We start from the raw sequence: 17,982 nt of genomic DNA on the forward strand, positions 1-17,982 counted from the left end.
ATTACTCATATATATATATATATATATATATATATATATATATATATATATTTTAAATGTTGAAAACCCTAAATCCTAACCCTATGAAGGCACAAAGAGAAGAGAACGGTTCGAAATTAGGGTTCTTAAAATTATATAATAAAAATAATACGATTTAATCATTATATGTATTAAATTTTAATTATTAAAAAAATATCTTTAAAAAAAATATTTTAAACATATTTATTTAAATGACCTTTTTTATCACACGAATAAAATAAGAAGCAAGACCCTCTAGTATTTGACAATTGTGCTTATATACAAGATGATCACACAACTTATTATGGATATGGATCATACAACAGAAAACATTTTGGTTTCACAATTAATTTGCCCAAAAAATTATATTATAAAAAGAACATGATCGAGTTATTATTATTTTTTGTTTCAACAGTATAATAAGCAACAGAACAGTCCATCACTGAAGAAACTTCTTAGTATGGAACCAAGTCACCAACGACAAAGAATGGTCTAAAACAAGCAAAAGATTTGGTAGCTCTTGTAATAAAAGTACGATTTAAGCAAATCATGATTAAAATATGATTTCAAATAATGATGAAACACATAAATAATAAGATCATATATAGCCGATACTATTTTACAACACATGAGGAGATCAGATCCTGTCGGTAGTAACACCGATGTTTTACCATTATCATGGCATGCATGATAAGCACATGTTTTTTCTTGCATTAAATTTTTTGAGAAATATTCACTAGCTAGAACGGCAAAAAGAGTTTCCGGCATTAGGCATTAGCACACTAACCCTTCAACCATTACTTCTCCTTAAAGATAAAGCTTAGGCAATGTATATTAAGGTTTGTTTGGTTTCATGTAACTCTCACATTCAGCTCAAAAACCTAGCTCAGCCTCTACGGATCAAATAAAACTATATGGCCTGTTACCTGTAACATACATATATATACATGCATATCTTTATCAGAATTTCGCTTACAAGTTTACATGTACAACTCATTGAATTACCAACTAATTACTCTAAGGTGTATTTTTATTAATTTAATTCTTCATGCAACAAACTGAAAAGTTCTTTCTACCTTCCCATTATTATTCATATATAAATACTCCATATCTGCTACTACATGATGCATTAATCATACACGAATCAAATTTTCAAACAATATACGCAATAATGGCAAGCTTGTGTGGTTTCATGCATAACAATGTCTTAACCTTTCTCCTCTGCTGTATGATGATTGTTGGCTTAATAATGCCTTCACCATCTGAAGCTGCCATAAAGAAATACAAATTTGATGTGAGTTATATTTGTTTGACCATATCAATTATCATAATCTACTGCTTAGATATCCATGCAAAAATGCAAAACAACTTCTCTTGATTTATATCTCATTTTTCTGCTTTCTACGTACACAGATTCAATTGAAGAATGTGAGTAGGCTGTGCCATGCAAAACCCATTGTAACAGTAAATGGAAGGTACCCAGGGCCAACTGTTTATGCTAGAGAAGGAGATAGAGTACAAGTCACTGTCACCAACCATGTACAATACAACTTGTCCATTCATTGGTAAGCCAAATTAATATTTTAAATTGTATATTATTCATGACTTAATTATTAGTTAATGTTAATACATAGGCATGGGCTCAAACAACATCGCAATGGGTGGGCTGATGGACCAGCTTATATCACACAGTGTCCTATTCAAACCGGAAACAGCTACACTTATGACTTTAATGTTACTGGGCAAAGAGGAACACTGTGGTGGCATGCACACATTCTCTGGCTCAGGGCCACTGTGTATGGTGCAATTGTCATTATGCCTAAACTTGGAACACCATTTCCTTTCCCACAGCCAGCTAGAGAGTTCGAAATTCTCCTAGGTGAATGGTGGAACAATGATGTGGAAGAGATTGAGAAACAAGGGACCCAAATGGGAGTGCCACCAAATATCTCAGATGCACATACAATCAATGGCAAACCAGGACCTCTATTTCCTTGCTCTGAGAAGCGTAAGGAAATTAATTAAATATTAGTGCATGAAATTAAACATATGTTTTTATACTATGCTCTTTATTTGTTTTAACTGCGTATTTGTTTCAATTTATTCAGACACTTATGTAATGGAGGTGGAACAAGGGAGGAGTTACCTGCTGAGAATCATCAATGCTGCACTCAATGATGAACTCTTTTTCGCCATTGCGGGTCACAACATGACAGTTGTGGAGGTTGATGCAGTTTACACAAAACCATTCATCACAAGTTCCATACTAATTGGACCAGGACAAACCACAAACGTTTTAGTCCATGCCAACAATGTTCCAAGCAGGTACTTCATGGCCGCAAGGGTCTTCATGGATGCTCCAATCTCAGTTGACAACAAAACCGTGACAGCTATATTCCAATACAAAGGCATCTCAAACACTGTGATCCCTTCTCTTCCTAAACTTCCTGCTAGAAATGACTCAGCTCTTGCACTGAGTCTCAACAAGAAACTCAGAAGCCTAAATTCTGATCAATACCCTGCTCTTGTTCCTCTCAAAGTTGATAGAAACCTCTTCTACACTATTGGTTTAGGCATGAATCCTTGCCCTACGTGTGTCAATGGAACAAGATTGGTTGCTTCATTGAACAATGTCTCATTTGTGATGCCACAAACTGCACTTCTTCAAGCTCACTATTTAAACCTCAAGGGCGTTTTTAGAACTGATTTTCCTGATAGGCCTTCAAAACCTTTCAACTATACCGGTGCGCCGCTAACGGCAAATCTTGCCACCTTAACGGGGACACGGCTTAGCAAGATTGCCTTCAATTCTTCGGTGGAGCTGGTTTTGCAAGATACCAATCTCCTCTCAGTTGAGTCACATCCATTCCACCTTCATGGATATAATTTCTTTGTTGTTGGAACTGGTGTTGGTAACTTTGATCCATCTAAAGACCCTGCAAACTACAACTTGGTTGACCCCATTGAAAGGAACACCGTTGGAGTTCCCACCGGTGGTTGGGTAGCTATTCGTTTCAGGGCCGATAATCCAGGTAAAAACACTGTTTAAACACCACACACAAATAAATCATTAATATTAGGGAGACAAAAAAAAGTAGAATCTAACTTATTTAGCAATAATTAATGAATACTAAATAAGATAATATCTAGTTGTTTTTGGCTAATTTTTTTTATTATTAAACATTTTTGCAAATAAAACTACAAGTCATACAAATATTTCTCTTAAATAGTCATATTCTTCTTCTGTAGTGACATTTTTCCCCTATGTATATAGGTGTTTGGTTCATGCATTGTCATCTGGAGCTGCACACTGGTTGGGGATTGAAAATGGCTTTTCTTGTTGAAGATGGACCAGAAAAAGATCAATCTGTTTTGCCACCACCAAAGGACCTTCCCATATGCTAGCCGTCTACACTAAATTATAGGAAAACAAGGATTGTATTGTATTGAACGTTTTTTCTAATGTTTTTGTTGTGTTCTTTTATTTGTCTGCTTAGCCTTCCGCTGGTAAATTTTGCAGAAGGCTTTTAATTGTGAATTAATAAGAACAGAGGCAATGCAAGGAAGCTTTTTGGGATTTATTTTGTTGAATTTTCAAATGTGATTCATTACTGTTTTCTTGTTATTTTTGTGAGGGTTGATTTCTAGCTATGATTGAACTCAAAGTACATTAGTTACGAGACTAACACGGTTACACTAAATCCACATTGATTATTGTTATATATTAATTAACTTTATAAGGTGAATTATATGATAAAGATGTAAGTTTAAATGTCTTTTTTTTTTCATGGGATGAAAAAGAGATTGAAAAAATTAAGATTCATATTTTGAACAGTAATAAAATAATAAAAAAAACTATATATTTTTTTATACAATTTTAATCTGTATGGTAAAGTGTCCCACTTTATAATAACATAAATATAAAAGAAGTTGATTAGAGAGATATGTGTAACAATATATATCAAGTAACTTGGTCATTCACTCGCTGGCTTAAATTAGTTTTGGAATTCAAATCTACTACCTTGTGCATGAATTAGGGTTTGTTTAGGCGACATTCTAAAAAAAAAATTTTAATGATCTTTTTTTAAAAGATTTTTTATAAAAATAAAAGTGATTTTATGTTTGAATACTTTAATTAAAAGTACTTATTTAAAAGATGTTATTGTTTGGATAAAAAATACAAAAGTAATTTTATAATAATTAAATTACTTAAAAGAACATTCAATCATAAAAGAGTTTATTAATAATAAAAAAAATAATTATTTATACTAATTTATTTGATCCGATAATTGATCTCTTATATTGTCTCTTATTTCTTCCATTACCCGAACATCTTCTTGTGTTGGTTATTTTCATTCATTAATTTCAAAATTTGTTAATCCATTTTCTATAGTAGTATCGTCATCTTCATTGGCTTGTAACGAAACAATATCTTTAAACTTTTGCAAAATACTTATGTCATCAGAATCCATCATTCTTATAAAATTATGAAGGGTAAAACATGCAACAATGATATCACGCTGGGTTTTAAATTTGGCTCTTAATGGCATATTTTGTAGTATCTTCCATCTTGCTTTGCATACTCCAAAAGTCCTTTCAATTACTATCCTTAAACTTGAATGACAATAGTTGAACTTTTTATTGTTTGATCTAAAATTTGGCACTAGTCTAAATTGTGAAATATGATACCTTGTATAACGATAAGGTCCTAAGAATCCCTTAAAAGTTGGATAACCAGTATCAATTAAGTAATATTTACCTGAAATACATTAAAAAATATACAAAAATCAAGCCACATATTATCATGAAAATGAATGTAACTTCAAAATAAACTTAAATGACATAACTAACCTTTTGGTGGATGTGGAAAATTTAGTTTTTTCGTTCGAATAACCTCCATAAAAATTCTTGTATCATGTGCAGAACTAGGGGTGTGCAAAAAAAAAAAACTGGTTTCACTGAACTGAATTGAAACTGAACTGAAACCATAGTTTTTATGAAAACCAATTTATTAAAAACCAGTTTTTATGGTTCAGTTTAGTTTTAAACCAAATTAAAACTGGTTTTATTTAAACTCTAAATTTAGTTTTTACATACTCTTTCTCTCTCTCCCTTCACTCTCTCTCTCCTCTTTCTCCCATCCTCTCACCTTTCTCTCTCTCTTTCCCCTTTCTTCCTTCTCTCTCTCTCTCTCTCTCTCTCTCTCTCTCTCTCTCTCTCTCCCCTTTTCCTCTATCCCCCTTCTCTATCTCATTTCCCTCTCTCTCCCTCTCCCTTTTCGTCTCTCTTCCTCTCTCTCTCTTTCTCTCTCTCTCTCTCTCTCTCCCTCCTTTACATCTCTCTTCCTATTTCTTTCTCTCCCTCCTCTCTCTCCCCCTCCCATCTCTCTTCGTCTTTCTCTCTCTCTCTCTTTCCCTCTCTCTCCCCTTCCTTCCTTTTTCTCTCTCTCCCCCTTCCTTCCTTCCTTTCTCTCTCTTCCCTTCTCTCTGCCTCTCTCTCTCCTCCCTTCTCTCTTTCTCTCTCTATCTCCCTTCTTTTTCTTGTTCTCCCCTTTCTCTCTCTCTCCCCCTTCTTTCTTCCCCTCCCCTCTCTCTCTCCCCATTCCCCTCCCTTCCCCCTTCTCTCTCTCTCTCTCTCTCTCTCTCTCTCTCTCTCTCTTTCCCTCCCTTCTCCCTTCTCTCTCTCTCCCTCTTTTTCCTCTCTCTCCCCTTTTGTTTTTCTCTCTCCTCTCCCTCTCTCCCTCCCTTCTCTCTTCTTCTTTCTCTCTCTCTCTTTTTCCTTTTTCTCTTTCTCTCTCTTATTTCTCTCTCTCCCCCTTCGTTTCTTTCTCTCTCCTCTTCTCTCTCTTTCTTCTCCCTCCTCTCTCTCTTTCTCATCTTTCTTCCCTTTCTTTCTCTCTTTTCTCTTTCTTTCTCAACCTTCTCATACTCTGTATCCCTCTTCTCTGTCTCTCTCCCCCTCTTTTCTCCAAAATAAGAGAGAGAAGGAGGGAGAGAGAAAAGAGGAAAAAAGAGGGAAGAAGGAGAGATAGGAAAAAGAGAGAGAAGAAGAGGAGGAGGAGAGAGGAAAAGAGAGAGAGAAGGGAGGGAGAGAAAGAGCGCAAGAGAGAGAGGAAGAGAGAGAGAGGGAGAGAAAGTGAGAGAGACAGAGAGAGGGAGAGAGATAGGAGAGGAAGAGGGAAGAAGAAAGAGGGAGAGAGAGATAGAGAGGAAGAGGGATATGGGAGAGAGTGAGAGAAAGGGATAGAGGGAGAAAAGGGAGAGAGAAAGAAAGGGGGGAAAAAGAGAGAAAAGGAAAAGAGGAGAGAAAGAGCGAGAGAAGAGGAGGAGGACAAAGAGAGGGGAAGGGGGGAAAGAGCGGGAGAGAGAGAGAGAGAGAAGAAGAAGAAGAAGAAGAAGAAGAAGAAGAAGAAGAAGAAGAAGAAGAAGAAGAAGAGTGAGAGGGGAAGGAGAGAGAAAAAGGGAGAGAAGGAGAGAGAGAGAGAGAGAGAGAGAGAGAGAGGAAGGAGAGAGATGGAGAGGAGGAAGGGAAGAAAAGAGAAAAAGGAAGAGAAGGAAGAGAGAGGGGAGAAGGAGAGAGAGGGGGAGAAGGAGAGAGAGAGAGGGTAAGAAAGAGAATGTAAAATCTAATTTTATATATGTTAAGAGAGAGAGAGAGAGAGAAAGAAAGAGAGAGAGGAGGGGGAGAGAAAAGGAGAAGAGGAGAAAGAGAGAGAGAGAGAGAGAGAGAGGAAGAGGGATATGGGAAAGAGAGAATGAGAGAAATGGATAGAGAGGAAGAAAAGGGAGAGAGAGAGCGATAGAGAGAGAGAGAGGGGGAGAGACGAGGGAGAGAGAGAAAGACAAAGGGAGGGGAGGGGAGAAAGAGGGGGAGGGGAGAGAGAGAAAAGGAAAAGAGAGAGACGAGGGAGAGAGAGAAAGGAGGGGAGAGAGGGAGAGAAGAAGAGAGAAAGAGAGAGAGAGAGCAGGGAGAGAGAGGGAGAGGGGGAGAGAGAAAGAGAGAGAGAGGGGAGAAATAGAAAGAGATAGGGGGAGAGAGAGAGGGAGAGAAGGAGAGAGAGAGAGAGAGGGGCGGAGAGAGAAAATGTAAAAACTAATTTTATATATGTTAAAAGTTAAAATTAGTTTTAGCCTATAAACCAGTTTAAACTGGTTTAAACTGGTGCACTGTATTGTAAACTGGTTTAAAACCAGTTTCTTATTTGACAAAGTAGTTTGGTTTAGTGCAGTTTCAGTTCAATTTATGAAAAAACTAAACCATAAACACCCCTATATGCAGAACCTTCCCAACTAGCCCATATAAATGTAAAACACATATTAAAATCATACACAGCCATTACATTTGTTGTAGTATTTCCTTTTCTACCAATAAATCGCACTTGCTCATCTTGGTGAACATGAATGGCTATATGCGTACCATCTATAACTCCAATACAATCTTTGAAATATGGCCAATATCTATCATTATCCATAATATATTTAGGTGTATCTCCAAAACTAGGATCAATAGGTCTAATAATATTTTTTGTCAATTTCTTCACACATGATAGAACATGATGAAATTGACGAAATATAGTTTCACCTGAATGCTGAAATCGCTCTTCTAACATTCTATAAGAAGCTCCTTGCTCAAGCATGTATAAAAATGTTGCTACCATCTCTTCTCCACTAATACCTCGTGTGGATTTCAAGCCATAATTGAGAACCAAATCATTGCATAAACGGTTAAACACTGATTTTCTCATTTTAAATTGTTCAAAAAATTGCATTTCATTCCCTTCCTTTAATTCTAATAGCCATTGATATCCTGATAGTTTTGAAGTCCTTTTTTCTTATTTGAGGACATATCGCAAGTAATAATTGGCAACTCCACAAATAGCTAATATAGCAGCTGATTCGTAATCTTTTTTCATGTTCTTCATATTCAGTATCATTATCTGTTTCATAATCACTCATCCTGTATAATTTAAATTAACATGAAAAATAAGATAACAAAGCAAAAAATACTATTCACAATGTCATTATTAAATAAAGTTCCAAAATTTAAAATCAAAACACAAATTATAACATTTTCACTAAATTAAAGTTCAACAATAATGATAATTATGCAGAAAAAAAATAAAAATAAAGTTTAGAGACGGTTCATGTCATCTAATTTAAAAGATTCTAGCCATCCAAGTTGTTGATTGGGATCATCACTCAATGCAATGAAAGTTTCTCTATATTATGGTTTAGCCATTAATCTAATTCCCAAATAGAACTGTGGACTATATGGTTCTAGGCCAGGTAATTTGCGTAACAACTTGATGCAATTTTATATGGAGTAAGGATCATCTCCCTTAGTTGTAGCTTTTGACTCCACACCAACCAAAATACGATCAAGTGAGTCCTGTAATTTAGATGCTATTCTAGCTCATTTCTCAACTTTTTTGTTAGAAGTCTTCCTTCTTTTCTCTCTAGTAGGGCTTTGAACAACTGTATAGTTAGCAATATCTTTTTCAATAAATTCATTTGTATAATTCATGTCACCTCCACTCTCGAAATCCTCATTGTTCTGATTAAATTCTTTAGGATTTGGATCTTTCGATGGCGCTCAAGCACTATAACCAGTAGCTACGATGTCCTTGAAATATTGTTCAAGTCTATCTAAAGATTTAGGACCTTCATTCTTAAACTTAACGAATTCTGGATTAATCTGTTTAAAACATGCAAAAGAATAAATATAAAAGATATCTAATAAATTTTAAAGATAAAATTAACTTATTGTATTATTTTATAATCCAAAATTAACATACCTTAATTTTATCAGTCCACTAAGATTCAGAAGCTAGCACTATTTTTTTCTCATGATCCCAACCAAGACCAGTCTCTTGTCCAACTAATTTAGCCCATAATTAAAAATAAGATTTAAGAGCATCCCATCTATTTCTTAGTTGTCTATGCACATATGGGAGTCCTGTTCTCTCTCTAAATTTTTTTTGTAGATTTTTTCAACTAATTTTGCTGAAATGTTTATTATGTCTATTACCATCTCGTATCTCTTCCACATAGATAGTAAAAAATATTTCAATATTTCAATCATCCCATTTTACTTTTACAATTTCTACTTCTCATTCATTTGTTGCATCTTCGTTTTCAATATTCACTTGACTAGAACCTCTTCTTGGATTTAGTTTTGGAGCCATACTATATAAATTATAAATTATATCAAATTTTATAATGTATAACGTTAATAAAATAAATTGTAATATAAATAATAATCATGAATAATAACACACTAAATAAAAATAAAATACTATGTTAAAAAACCAAATAAAAATTACAAATAAATTAATAATAATAATAATGACAAAATGATAAAAAAATAAAAAAAACAAATAATAATAACGTAAAGTAATATGAAGACAGAGATAATATGAAAAGAAAGCAAATAATAATAATAATAATATAAAAAAATGGTAAAAGAAAGCAAATAATAATAACGTACAGTAATATGAAGCTTATAATAATAACAATATGAAGAAGAAAGGATAAATAAAAAGAACATGATGATTTGTTGTTGAGTGTGTAGAAAAACAATAATATTTTAACTTTCAACCTTTATTTATATATATATATATATATATATATTTCACAAAAGCTAAATGAATATGTTATATTTTTATTTATGAATCATTTCAGATTTTTTATTTTTTTATATTTTGATATTAGTATATTTTTTTATATTTATATATGATTATATTTTATATCAAATCATTAAAAATTTTATCTCAAAATATTACATGATTCTCGCAATAGTAAATTTGGCAAAATATTACATAATAATGCTCCTAAAATATTAGATACAGAATCTTAAAAAATCTCAAACATCAAGCTAAGGTCAATACGGTATAAAATATAAATCCATCTATAAAAATAAAAACAAAAATAAAAGATATCACGTATGATTATAGCAAAAGAAAATAAAAGTTGCATTGATTTTGTATGAATTAGTTAATTGACTTTTCATATATTTATTGAAAACACAAAATAGATAAAAAAAAAATAGCATGGAGAGAACCAGAGATTACCAAAGGAATTGCGGTTTGAGTTGAAACCTAGTTCTGAGGTTCAAGGCATGAAGAAGGCATGAAGGAGACATTTGAAGGTACAAAATAACATTGCTATATTTACTTTACATGGCAGGGATGAGATTAAATAATCTGGAGGTGCTTGACTTAGGAGATAACTCATTGAATACTTCCACTGCCATTCTATCATGTGTGGATGGCTTTTCATCTCTCAAGTCTTTATCATTAGCTTCAAACTGGTTCGAGGCAACTTCTGCCACATCATTACATGCAGCTTTTCAAACACTCTCATCGAATTTGTTTAGTCTGGAGGTTCTTGATGTGAGTGGTAATCATTTGAGTAATGACGTGCTTCCAGCTCTGGCATAAGCATATCACACATTTGCATAGGCATGTAAAAAGCACAGTTTAATGCCAAACATTTGGGCATTGATGTACATTCATCTATGAAAGAAAGGGGTAAAATATGTCTTTTTAAAATTTTAATAAGCATATTTTTATTTATCAATGATTACAAAATATTTTTTTTAAGAAAAAAATCTTTTAAAAAATATGTAAATTGTAGCTTCTCAAAAAAGATATTTTTTTAATTTTTCTAGTACTTTCACTTTTACTACTAGAAATTTGCCAAACACACTATAAAATAAAAAAAAAAAATTTTCATTGAAAAAATGTCTTTTTTTATCAAAATAATGACACCCAAACATGCACTTAATCTAGATTCTTAATAGATTAACTTTTGATTGCCAACTTAAAAGATATTATAAAAAAATTATATATACATATATATATATATATATATATTAAAAATTATCTTTTATAATTTTCATTTCATACAATATTATAGGTGTTTATTTTTATACGATAATAAATTTATGTGTACCAATAAAATAAAAATTTTATCAAATAAAATATAATATATAAACAGTTGAATTTGGAAAACTGAAATGGTGATCAAATATTATTAAAATATAAATTGGAAAATAAAAATTATTAAGTGTTTATTTAATTGTTTTCAATTGGTTATTTGATGTTGCTGCTTGTGTGCAGAAAAAAAATTAATTTTTTATTGGGCCTGTCAATACAAGCCCGTTTTGGTTGACAAACAAATTTAACCCAACAATAATTATTTACTTCAAGTAGCTAAACAAATTAAGAAAAGATGGCCTAAAACCTTAGTAACTCGTTCGGTGATCACAAATTAAAGGGGATTCAAATTGTCAAAGTCTTCATGCCTTGGTTATTGGAACTCAAATTTCAATTCAATTAATTACACTCCTTGGTAATCGAAACTCCAAATTCAATGTGATTTAATTTTATTGAAAGCTTCCACCGAAAGCTTTCTTGCTTCCTCTCTTCTCTCTCCTATCTGTTGCTTCGGTCAAATCAATCACTCAAAGAAGAAGATAGAAGAAAAATGGAAGACACAGAGAAAAGCCTATGAAAAAAGGTTAAGAAAGATTTTTTTCACAGAAGAAAAATATGTGAAAAAAGACTAAAAGATTTTTTTGCCATGGAAGGAAAGAAAGACCTCGGTTAATGAAGCAAATCTTTTTTGAAAGCACAGCAAAAAATTTATTTCCATTTTTGTGCTTCAAAAAGATGTGAGACTCAGAGTTTCTAGCTGGAAGAAGCAAAAATGGAAAGCATGAAGCCAGCCTAGGTCAGATGCTCATCAACGCTCAAAATCAATTCTTGGGACCAAAGTCAAGATCAATAGTCAAAAATGAAGAAGATGGATGAAAAAGGATGAGAGAGGTGCATGCAAGCAGGTTCGGGTTTCTCTCTCTCTCCTCTGTTCAAGCTGCCGCTACTCTGATGTTAGAGAAGAAAGATGCTATGAGGGTGCAACTGGCTTCAACCTTGGAAGCTTCACTCTTCTATATTAAGGGTGAACGGCCAAGGGTTAAGGTAAGGAGAGTAAGTGAAAAAGCACAGAGTTCTCATAGCTACCAATAGCTTATTGAGTTCTTCTCCTTCAATGATGTTCATTTTGTTTTCTTTTTCTTAGTTTTGTCTGTCTGAGTCTCATGGTGAAAAAGGCAAACATGGTGAGGTTTGTAAGAAAAAGCCAGTGAGAGAAAAAATACAGTGATCAAAATTAGATGAAATGCTATAGATGTCTCAGAGTTTCTTTGTACATCTTTCTGTTGTGTGTCATGATCCTATGGGAATTCTCTTGCAACTTGGGTTAGCACTTTGCAGTTGAAAGCTTGGTATGAGTCTAAGTCAAATTCAGATTGGGGTTAGAATCTAGATCTGTTCCAGATAGGATTGGGTAGATCCTAGGGAAGAATTGATGTTTGTAATCTTGAAAAAGATAGTAAAATTCTATCATTATTGTGATGGAGTCTAGATGTAGGCTACATTGCACCTAGTAGCTGAACCAGGATATATCTTGTGTCAATTCTTCTTCTTTGTTTCTTTTCTATTTCTGATTCTCAGGAGACAAAATGAAAAATGTCTCTCAACTTGTTACGAGGCAAAAGTGAAAATATCTCCTGAAGTTTGTTGAAAAAGTAAAAGTAATACCCTGCGAAAAAGGAAGCTAAGATTCAACCCCCCTTCTCTTAGCCACTGATTACCATCAATTGGTATAAGAGCTTGGTCTCAAAGAGATCAAGCTTTGCAGCTTGGAGAAAAGATCCTGATGGAGAACAAAGTGGTACTAATATGGTGGCCTATACTCTGACAGAAGGGCAATCAAGTAACTGACCTCCGTTCTTCAATGGAAAGAACTACAGCTACTGGAAGGAGAGAATGAAGATTTTTGTTCAGTCTGTAGATTATAGACTTTGGAAGATAATTCTGGAAGGCCCACAATTCCCAACCACAATAAGAGCTGATGGTATGGTTGTTCCCAAGGTTGAGGCTGATTGGAATGACGATGACAGAAAGAAAATAGAGCTCAACGCCAAAGCTATCAACCTGCTTAATTGTGCTGTCAGCTTCGAGGAATACTGACGGGTATCAAGATGCACAACAGCAAAGAAAATCTGGAACAAGTTTCAAGTTACTCATGAAGGCACAATCCAAGTCAAAAGAACCAGAATAGACATGCTAAACAGAGAATACGAAATGTTCTCAATGAAGGAAGGAGAAACAATTGATGAAATGTTTGAAAGATTCAACGTTATCATCGCTGGCTTGGATGCTATGGGAATCAAACATTCAGAATCTGTACTTGTGAGAAAAATCTTGAGATGTCTCACTAAAGAGTGGGAAACCAAGGCTATAGTAATAGCTAAGAGTAGTGGCATTGATGAAATGACCTACGATGATCTGAGAGGAAACTTACTTGCTTTTAAAAATACCTATTTGAAAAAAGATACAAAAAAGAAAGGAGTTGCTCTCAAATCAGTCACTGAATCTTTGGATGAAGAATCTAGCGATGATTTATCTAACGATGATTTTGTTCTGTTTGCTAAGAAATTCAGGAGAATGATGAAGCAAAAGGAACGAAACAAAGGACGCAATTCAAGGAAACCTAGGAGGGATTTAAGCAAGGTCATTTGCCACAATTGCAAAGAAGCTGGACATTACAAGTTTAATTGTCCAAAACTGAAAAAAGAAGACAAGCCGAAAAAAGAAAAGAAGAAATGACTCATGACATCCTGGGAAGACTTGGAGAACGACTCTGAAGATGAGGAAGAATCAGACAGCAAATCTCAAACCTGTCTCATGGCCAATCAAACTGATGAGGTACGTCTCATTGAACCTACTATTGAAGACCTTCATCTTATGATAGATCATCTCAATAAAAAAATCAGATGCTTTTTAAATAAAAACTATGAACTTGAATCTCAAGTTACCATTCTAAATGCAGAAAATAGTTTTCTCAAAGATAAATTAAAGGAAGCCAAAATTGCTGTTGATCTTGTTGAAGAAAACAAGCGGTTAAAGACTGAAATTAAAGACTGTGAAAACCAACATTCTGTGATTGCATATCTAAATTATTTTGAGGAAAATGAAAGGTTGCATAAAGAGGTAAAAAGTCTAAAAGAGGACCTAGCTAACTTTGCTCAAAGTTTTGAAAATTTGAATAAACTTTTGGCTAGTCAAAAACCTCTCTATGACAAAGCTAGTTTGGATTTCCATAAAAATTCAAAAACTATTTTTGAAAAATCTTCTTTTGCTAATATGGCTTCCACTTCGGATGACGTAAGATTTCAAAACCCAACCAATCTGAAAAAATAGCAACCTAAAAGGTATTGTAGATTATGCAATCGGGATGTTCATTTTCCAATTCAATGTTTCATAAGTGAAAGAATGATTGGAGATAAAATTTATAAGATTGTTGGTAACTATAATGCCTTGGGGAAAAGAAGATGGTTTGACATAAAAGGATTAAAAAAGATTTGGATACCTAAGATCACTTAAGCATTTTTGTAGGTTTGCCTAGCATCCAAGAGAAAAGACAACATGTGGTATATGGATAGTGGATGCTCTATGCATATGACCGGAAAGTCAACATTCTTCATCAAGCTTGATGAGTATGATAGAGGCTTTGTTACTTTCGGTGATAATGGAAAAGAAAAAATTGTGGCCATAGGTAAAGTGGGTAAGAACTTTTCTTCTTTCATAAATAATATTTTGCTTGTTGATGGATTGAAACATAATCTTCTAAGCATTAGCCAATTATGTGATCTTAGATATTTGGTTATATTTAGGAAATTGGATTGCTTAGTTGTTTGTGAGAAATTCGGTGATATTTTGTTTGAAGTAAAAAGGTGCAATAATATGTATGGACTTACTCTAGAGGATTTAAAAGATAAAAAAAGTAACATGTTTTACATCTATTGAATCTGAAAATGGCTTTGGTATAAGAAATTAGGATATGCAATCATCTACCAAATTTCTAAGCCTGTTAAGAAAAATTTGGTTAGGGGAATTCGAAATATTAAATTTGACAAAGATATTACTTGTAAAGCTTGTCAATTAGGCAAACAAGTAAAATCTTCTTTTAAACCCAAAGATGAAATTTCTACTAAAAGGCCATTAGAGATGTTGCATATTGATCTTTTCGGTCCCACTAGAACTCAAAGTTTGGGAGGCAAATACTATGGTTTGGTAGTGATTGATGACTATTCAAGATATGGTTGGGTTCTTTTCTTGGCTCATAAAAATGATGTTTTTTATGCCTTTTCTTCTCTTTGTAAAAAGATTCAAAATGAAAAGGATTTAAAAATTGATCACATAAGAAGTGATCATGGAAAAGAATTTAAAAATCAAAATTTTGAAAGCTTTTGTGATGATTTTGGAATAGCACATAATTTTTCATGCCCTAGAACACCTCAACAAAATGAAGTTGTTGAAAGAAGGAATAGAAGCCTTCAAGAAATGACTAGGACAATGCTTTGTGAAAATGATGTTCCAAAATTTTTGTGGGCCGAAGCTGTAAATACAGCTTGTTATATCCTAAATAGAACAATCATTAGAAAAGGCTTGAAGAAAACCCATATGAGCTTTGGAAAGGAACTCCTCCTAATGTCAAGTACTTTCATGTTTTTTGATGCAAATATTTTGTACTTAACAACAAAGAAAATTTTGGTAAATTTGATCCAAAATTATATGAAGGAATGTTTGTAGAGTACTCAACCACTAGCAAAGCATTTAGAGTTTACCTTAAGGAACATAGAACTATTGAAGAGTCCATACATGTATCTTTTTGTGATGCTAACTCTATACCCAGTGCTACTTTAGATGATGATGCAGGAAGTGAAACTGAAGCAAGCACTCAAGAAAATCAAACAAACTCAAAATCTGTCCCAATTGTTGAAACTGTCAGTCCAAAAACTTCTCCTTAGATTGGAGGAGACATTTCCGTTTTGTCTCCTGATCAAGCCAGAGAATCCATAATAGTGAACTCATCTGAAACTTGTCAAGGCAAAACATCTTCTCAAAAGCCATGTGAATGGAAGTTTTTGAAGGATTACCCTCATGAATTTATCTTGGTGATCCCTCATAAGGCATAACCACAAGATCCTCAAACAAGAAGTAAGAAAATGCAAGCAACATTGCCTTCTTGTCCCAATTAGAACCTCTCAATGTGAATCAAGCTCTAGAAGACCCCTTACAGATAAAAGCCATGGAAGATGAGCTATCCCAACTTGAGAAAAACGAGGTTTGGACACTTGTACCGTACACTAATGGTAAAAAGATAACCGGTACTAAGTGGATTTTCAAAAATACATTGGGTGAGGATGGTAGTGTTGTACGTAACAAGGCTAGATTAGTGGTCCAAGATTATGATCAAGAGAAAGGCATTGACTTTGATGAATCATTTGCCCCGGTAGCAAGAATGGAAGCAATTCGGTTGCTTCTTGCCTAAGCTGCCTATAAGGGTTTTAAAATGTTCTAAATGGATGTTAAATGTGTCTTTCTAAATGGTTTTATTGATAGAGAGGTATTTGTGCCTCAACCCTCCAGTTTTAAAAATAAAGAGATTCCCAATTATGTTTTCAAACTCTCAAAGGCCCTTTATGGTCTTAGACAAGCACCAAGAGGTTGGTATGAAAGGTTTAGTACCTTCTTGTTACAAAATATTTTTCAAAGGGGTACCACCAATACCACTCTATTTATAAAAGAATCTAATGATGACATATTGCTTGTTCAAGTTTATGTGGATGACATAGTGTTTGGTTCGGCAAATGAATTCTTGTGTGAAGAGTTTAGAAAACTAATGACTAGTGAGTTTGAAATGAGTTTGATGAGAGAATTAACTTTCTTTCTTGATCTTCAAATCAAACAAGCTCCTAGTGGTATTTTTATTCACCAAGAAAAATATACCAATGGATTAATTAAGAAATTTGGTTTAGAAAATTCCAAACCAATGGGAATTCCTATGCATCCTAACACTAAACTTGACAAAAATAAAAATGGTAAAGATGTTGATGAAACAAGGTATAGAGGAATGATAGGATCTCTCATGTATCTTACATCCTCTAGACCGGACATTGTTCAAAGTGTGGGTGTGTGTTCTAGATTCCAATCTCACCCAAAAAATTCACATCTTTCGACCGTTAAGAGAATCATTAGATACATTAAAGACACATGTGATCTTGGCTTATGGTATCCTAAATCTAATGAGTTTTGTGCAGTAGGGTATTGTGATGCAGATTATGTGGGAGACCGAGTGGATAGAAGAAGCACTTCAGAAATGTGTTGTTTTCTTGAAAATTCTCTAAACATGTGATCAAGCAAAAAACAAGCTACTGTTGCTTTATCCACAGCTGAAGCTGAATACATCTCCGCATTCGCTTGTTGCTCACAATTAATTTGGTTAAAAACTCAATTAGAGGATTACAAATTGAAAATTGATAGTATACCCTTATTTTGTGACAACATGAGTACAATAAATATTTCAAAAAATCCTGTGTTGCACTCTAGAACTAAGCACATTGAAGTAAGATATCATTTTATTCGAGAACATGTGTAAAATAGTACTATTGATATTCAATTTGTAAAATTCGAAGAACAACTGGCTGACATATTTACTAAACAATTATGTGAAGATAGATTTTGTATGCTGAGAACTAATCTGGGAATGAAGGATTTCAATTCAGTTGAATAAATGATAATTTTCTACTCTCTGTATGTTTTTGTCTCGTAGGTAGCAGGGGAATAAAACCAGGCAAGTGATGAACTCTTAAAAAGGGGAAGGCTTAATCAAGTCCAAGAATTCTGGAACTCTGGGCCCAAGTCAGATTCAACCACCTTTGAGCCTGAATAGACAAAATTTTGTGATATGGGTTCATTATTTTTTAAATCATAAATAATTCTTTATTTTTTTTTTATTTTGAAATATTCATGAGTTTTCACACTAGTTCTTTTCAAGGTCTTTTCAAAGTCAACTTTTCACCACTTTTCATGGAAAGTCCTTTCGATTACCATTT

General features: G+C 33.6%; 2 protein-coding genes across 2 annotated transcripts; one reads left to right on the plus strand and one right to left on the minus strand.

Annotated features, from left to right (window-relative positions):
• Positions 1-1,135: 1,135 nt before the first annotated feature.
• LOC112749321 (laccase-11) lies at positions 1,136-3,609 on the plus strand. The gene is made up of 5 exons (XM_025797575.3): positions 1,136-1,312; positions 1,432-1,583; positions 1,653-2,026; positions 2,127-3,050; positions 3,293-3,609. The coding sequence occupies exons 1-5, from the start codon at positions 1,190-1,192 to the stop codon at positions 3,421-3,423; spliced, it is 1,704 nt and encodes a 567-aa protein (XP_025653360.1). The 5' UTR covers positions 1,136-1,189; the 3' UTR covers positions 3,424-3,609.
• Positions 3,610-4,370: 761 nt separating this feature from the next.
• LOC140179110 (uncharacterized) lies at positions 4,371-7,762 on the minus strand. Its single transcript, XM_072217728.1, has 3 exons — positions 7,435-7,762; positions 4,708-4,777; positions 4,371-4,494 (listed from the first exon to the last, which is right to left on the minus strand). Exons 1-3 carry the CDS (start codon positions 7,760-7,762, stop codon positions 4,371-4,373), a joined length of 522 nt encoding a protein of 173 aa, XP_072073829.1.
• Positions 7,763-17,982: the final 10,220 nt, after the last annotated feature.

This window comes from Arachis hypogaea, chromosome 15 (assembly GCF_003086295.3).
Source record: "Arachis hypogaea cultivar Tifrunner chromosome 15, arahy.Tifrunner.gnm2.J5K5, whole genome shotgun sequence".
NCBI lineage: Eukaryota > Viridiplantae > Streptophyta > Magnoliopsida > Fabales > Fabaceae > Arachis > Arachis hypogaea.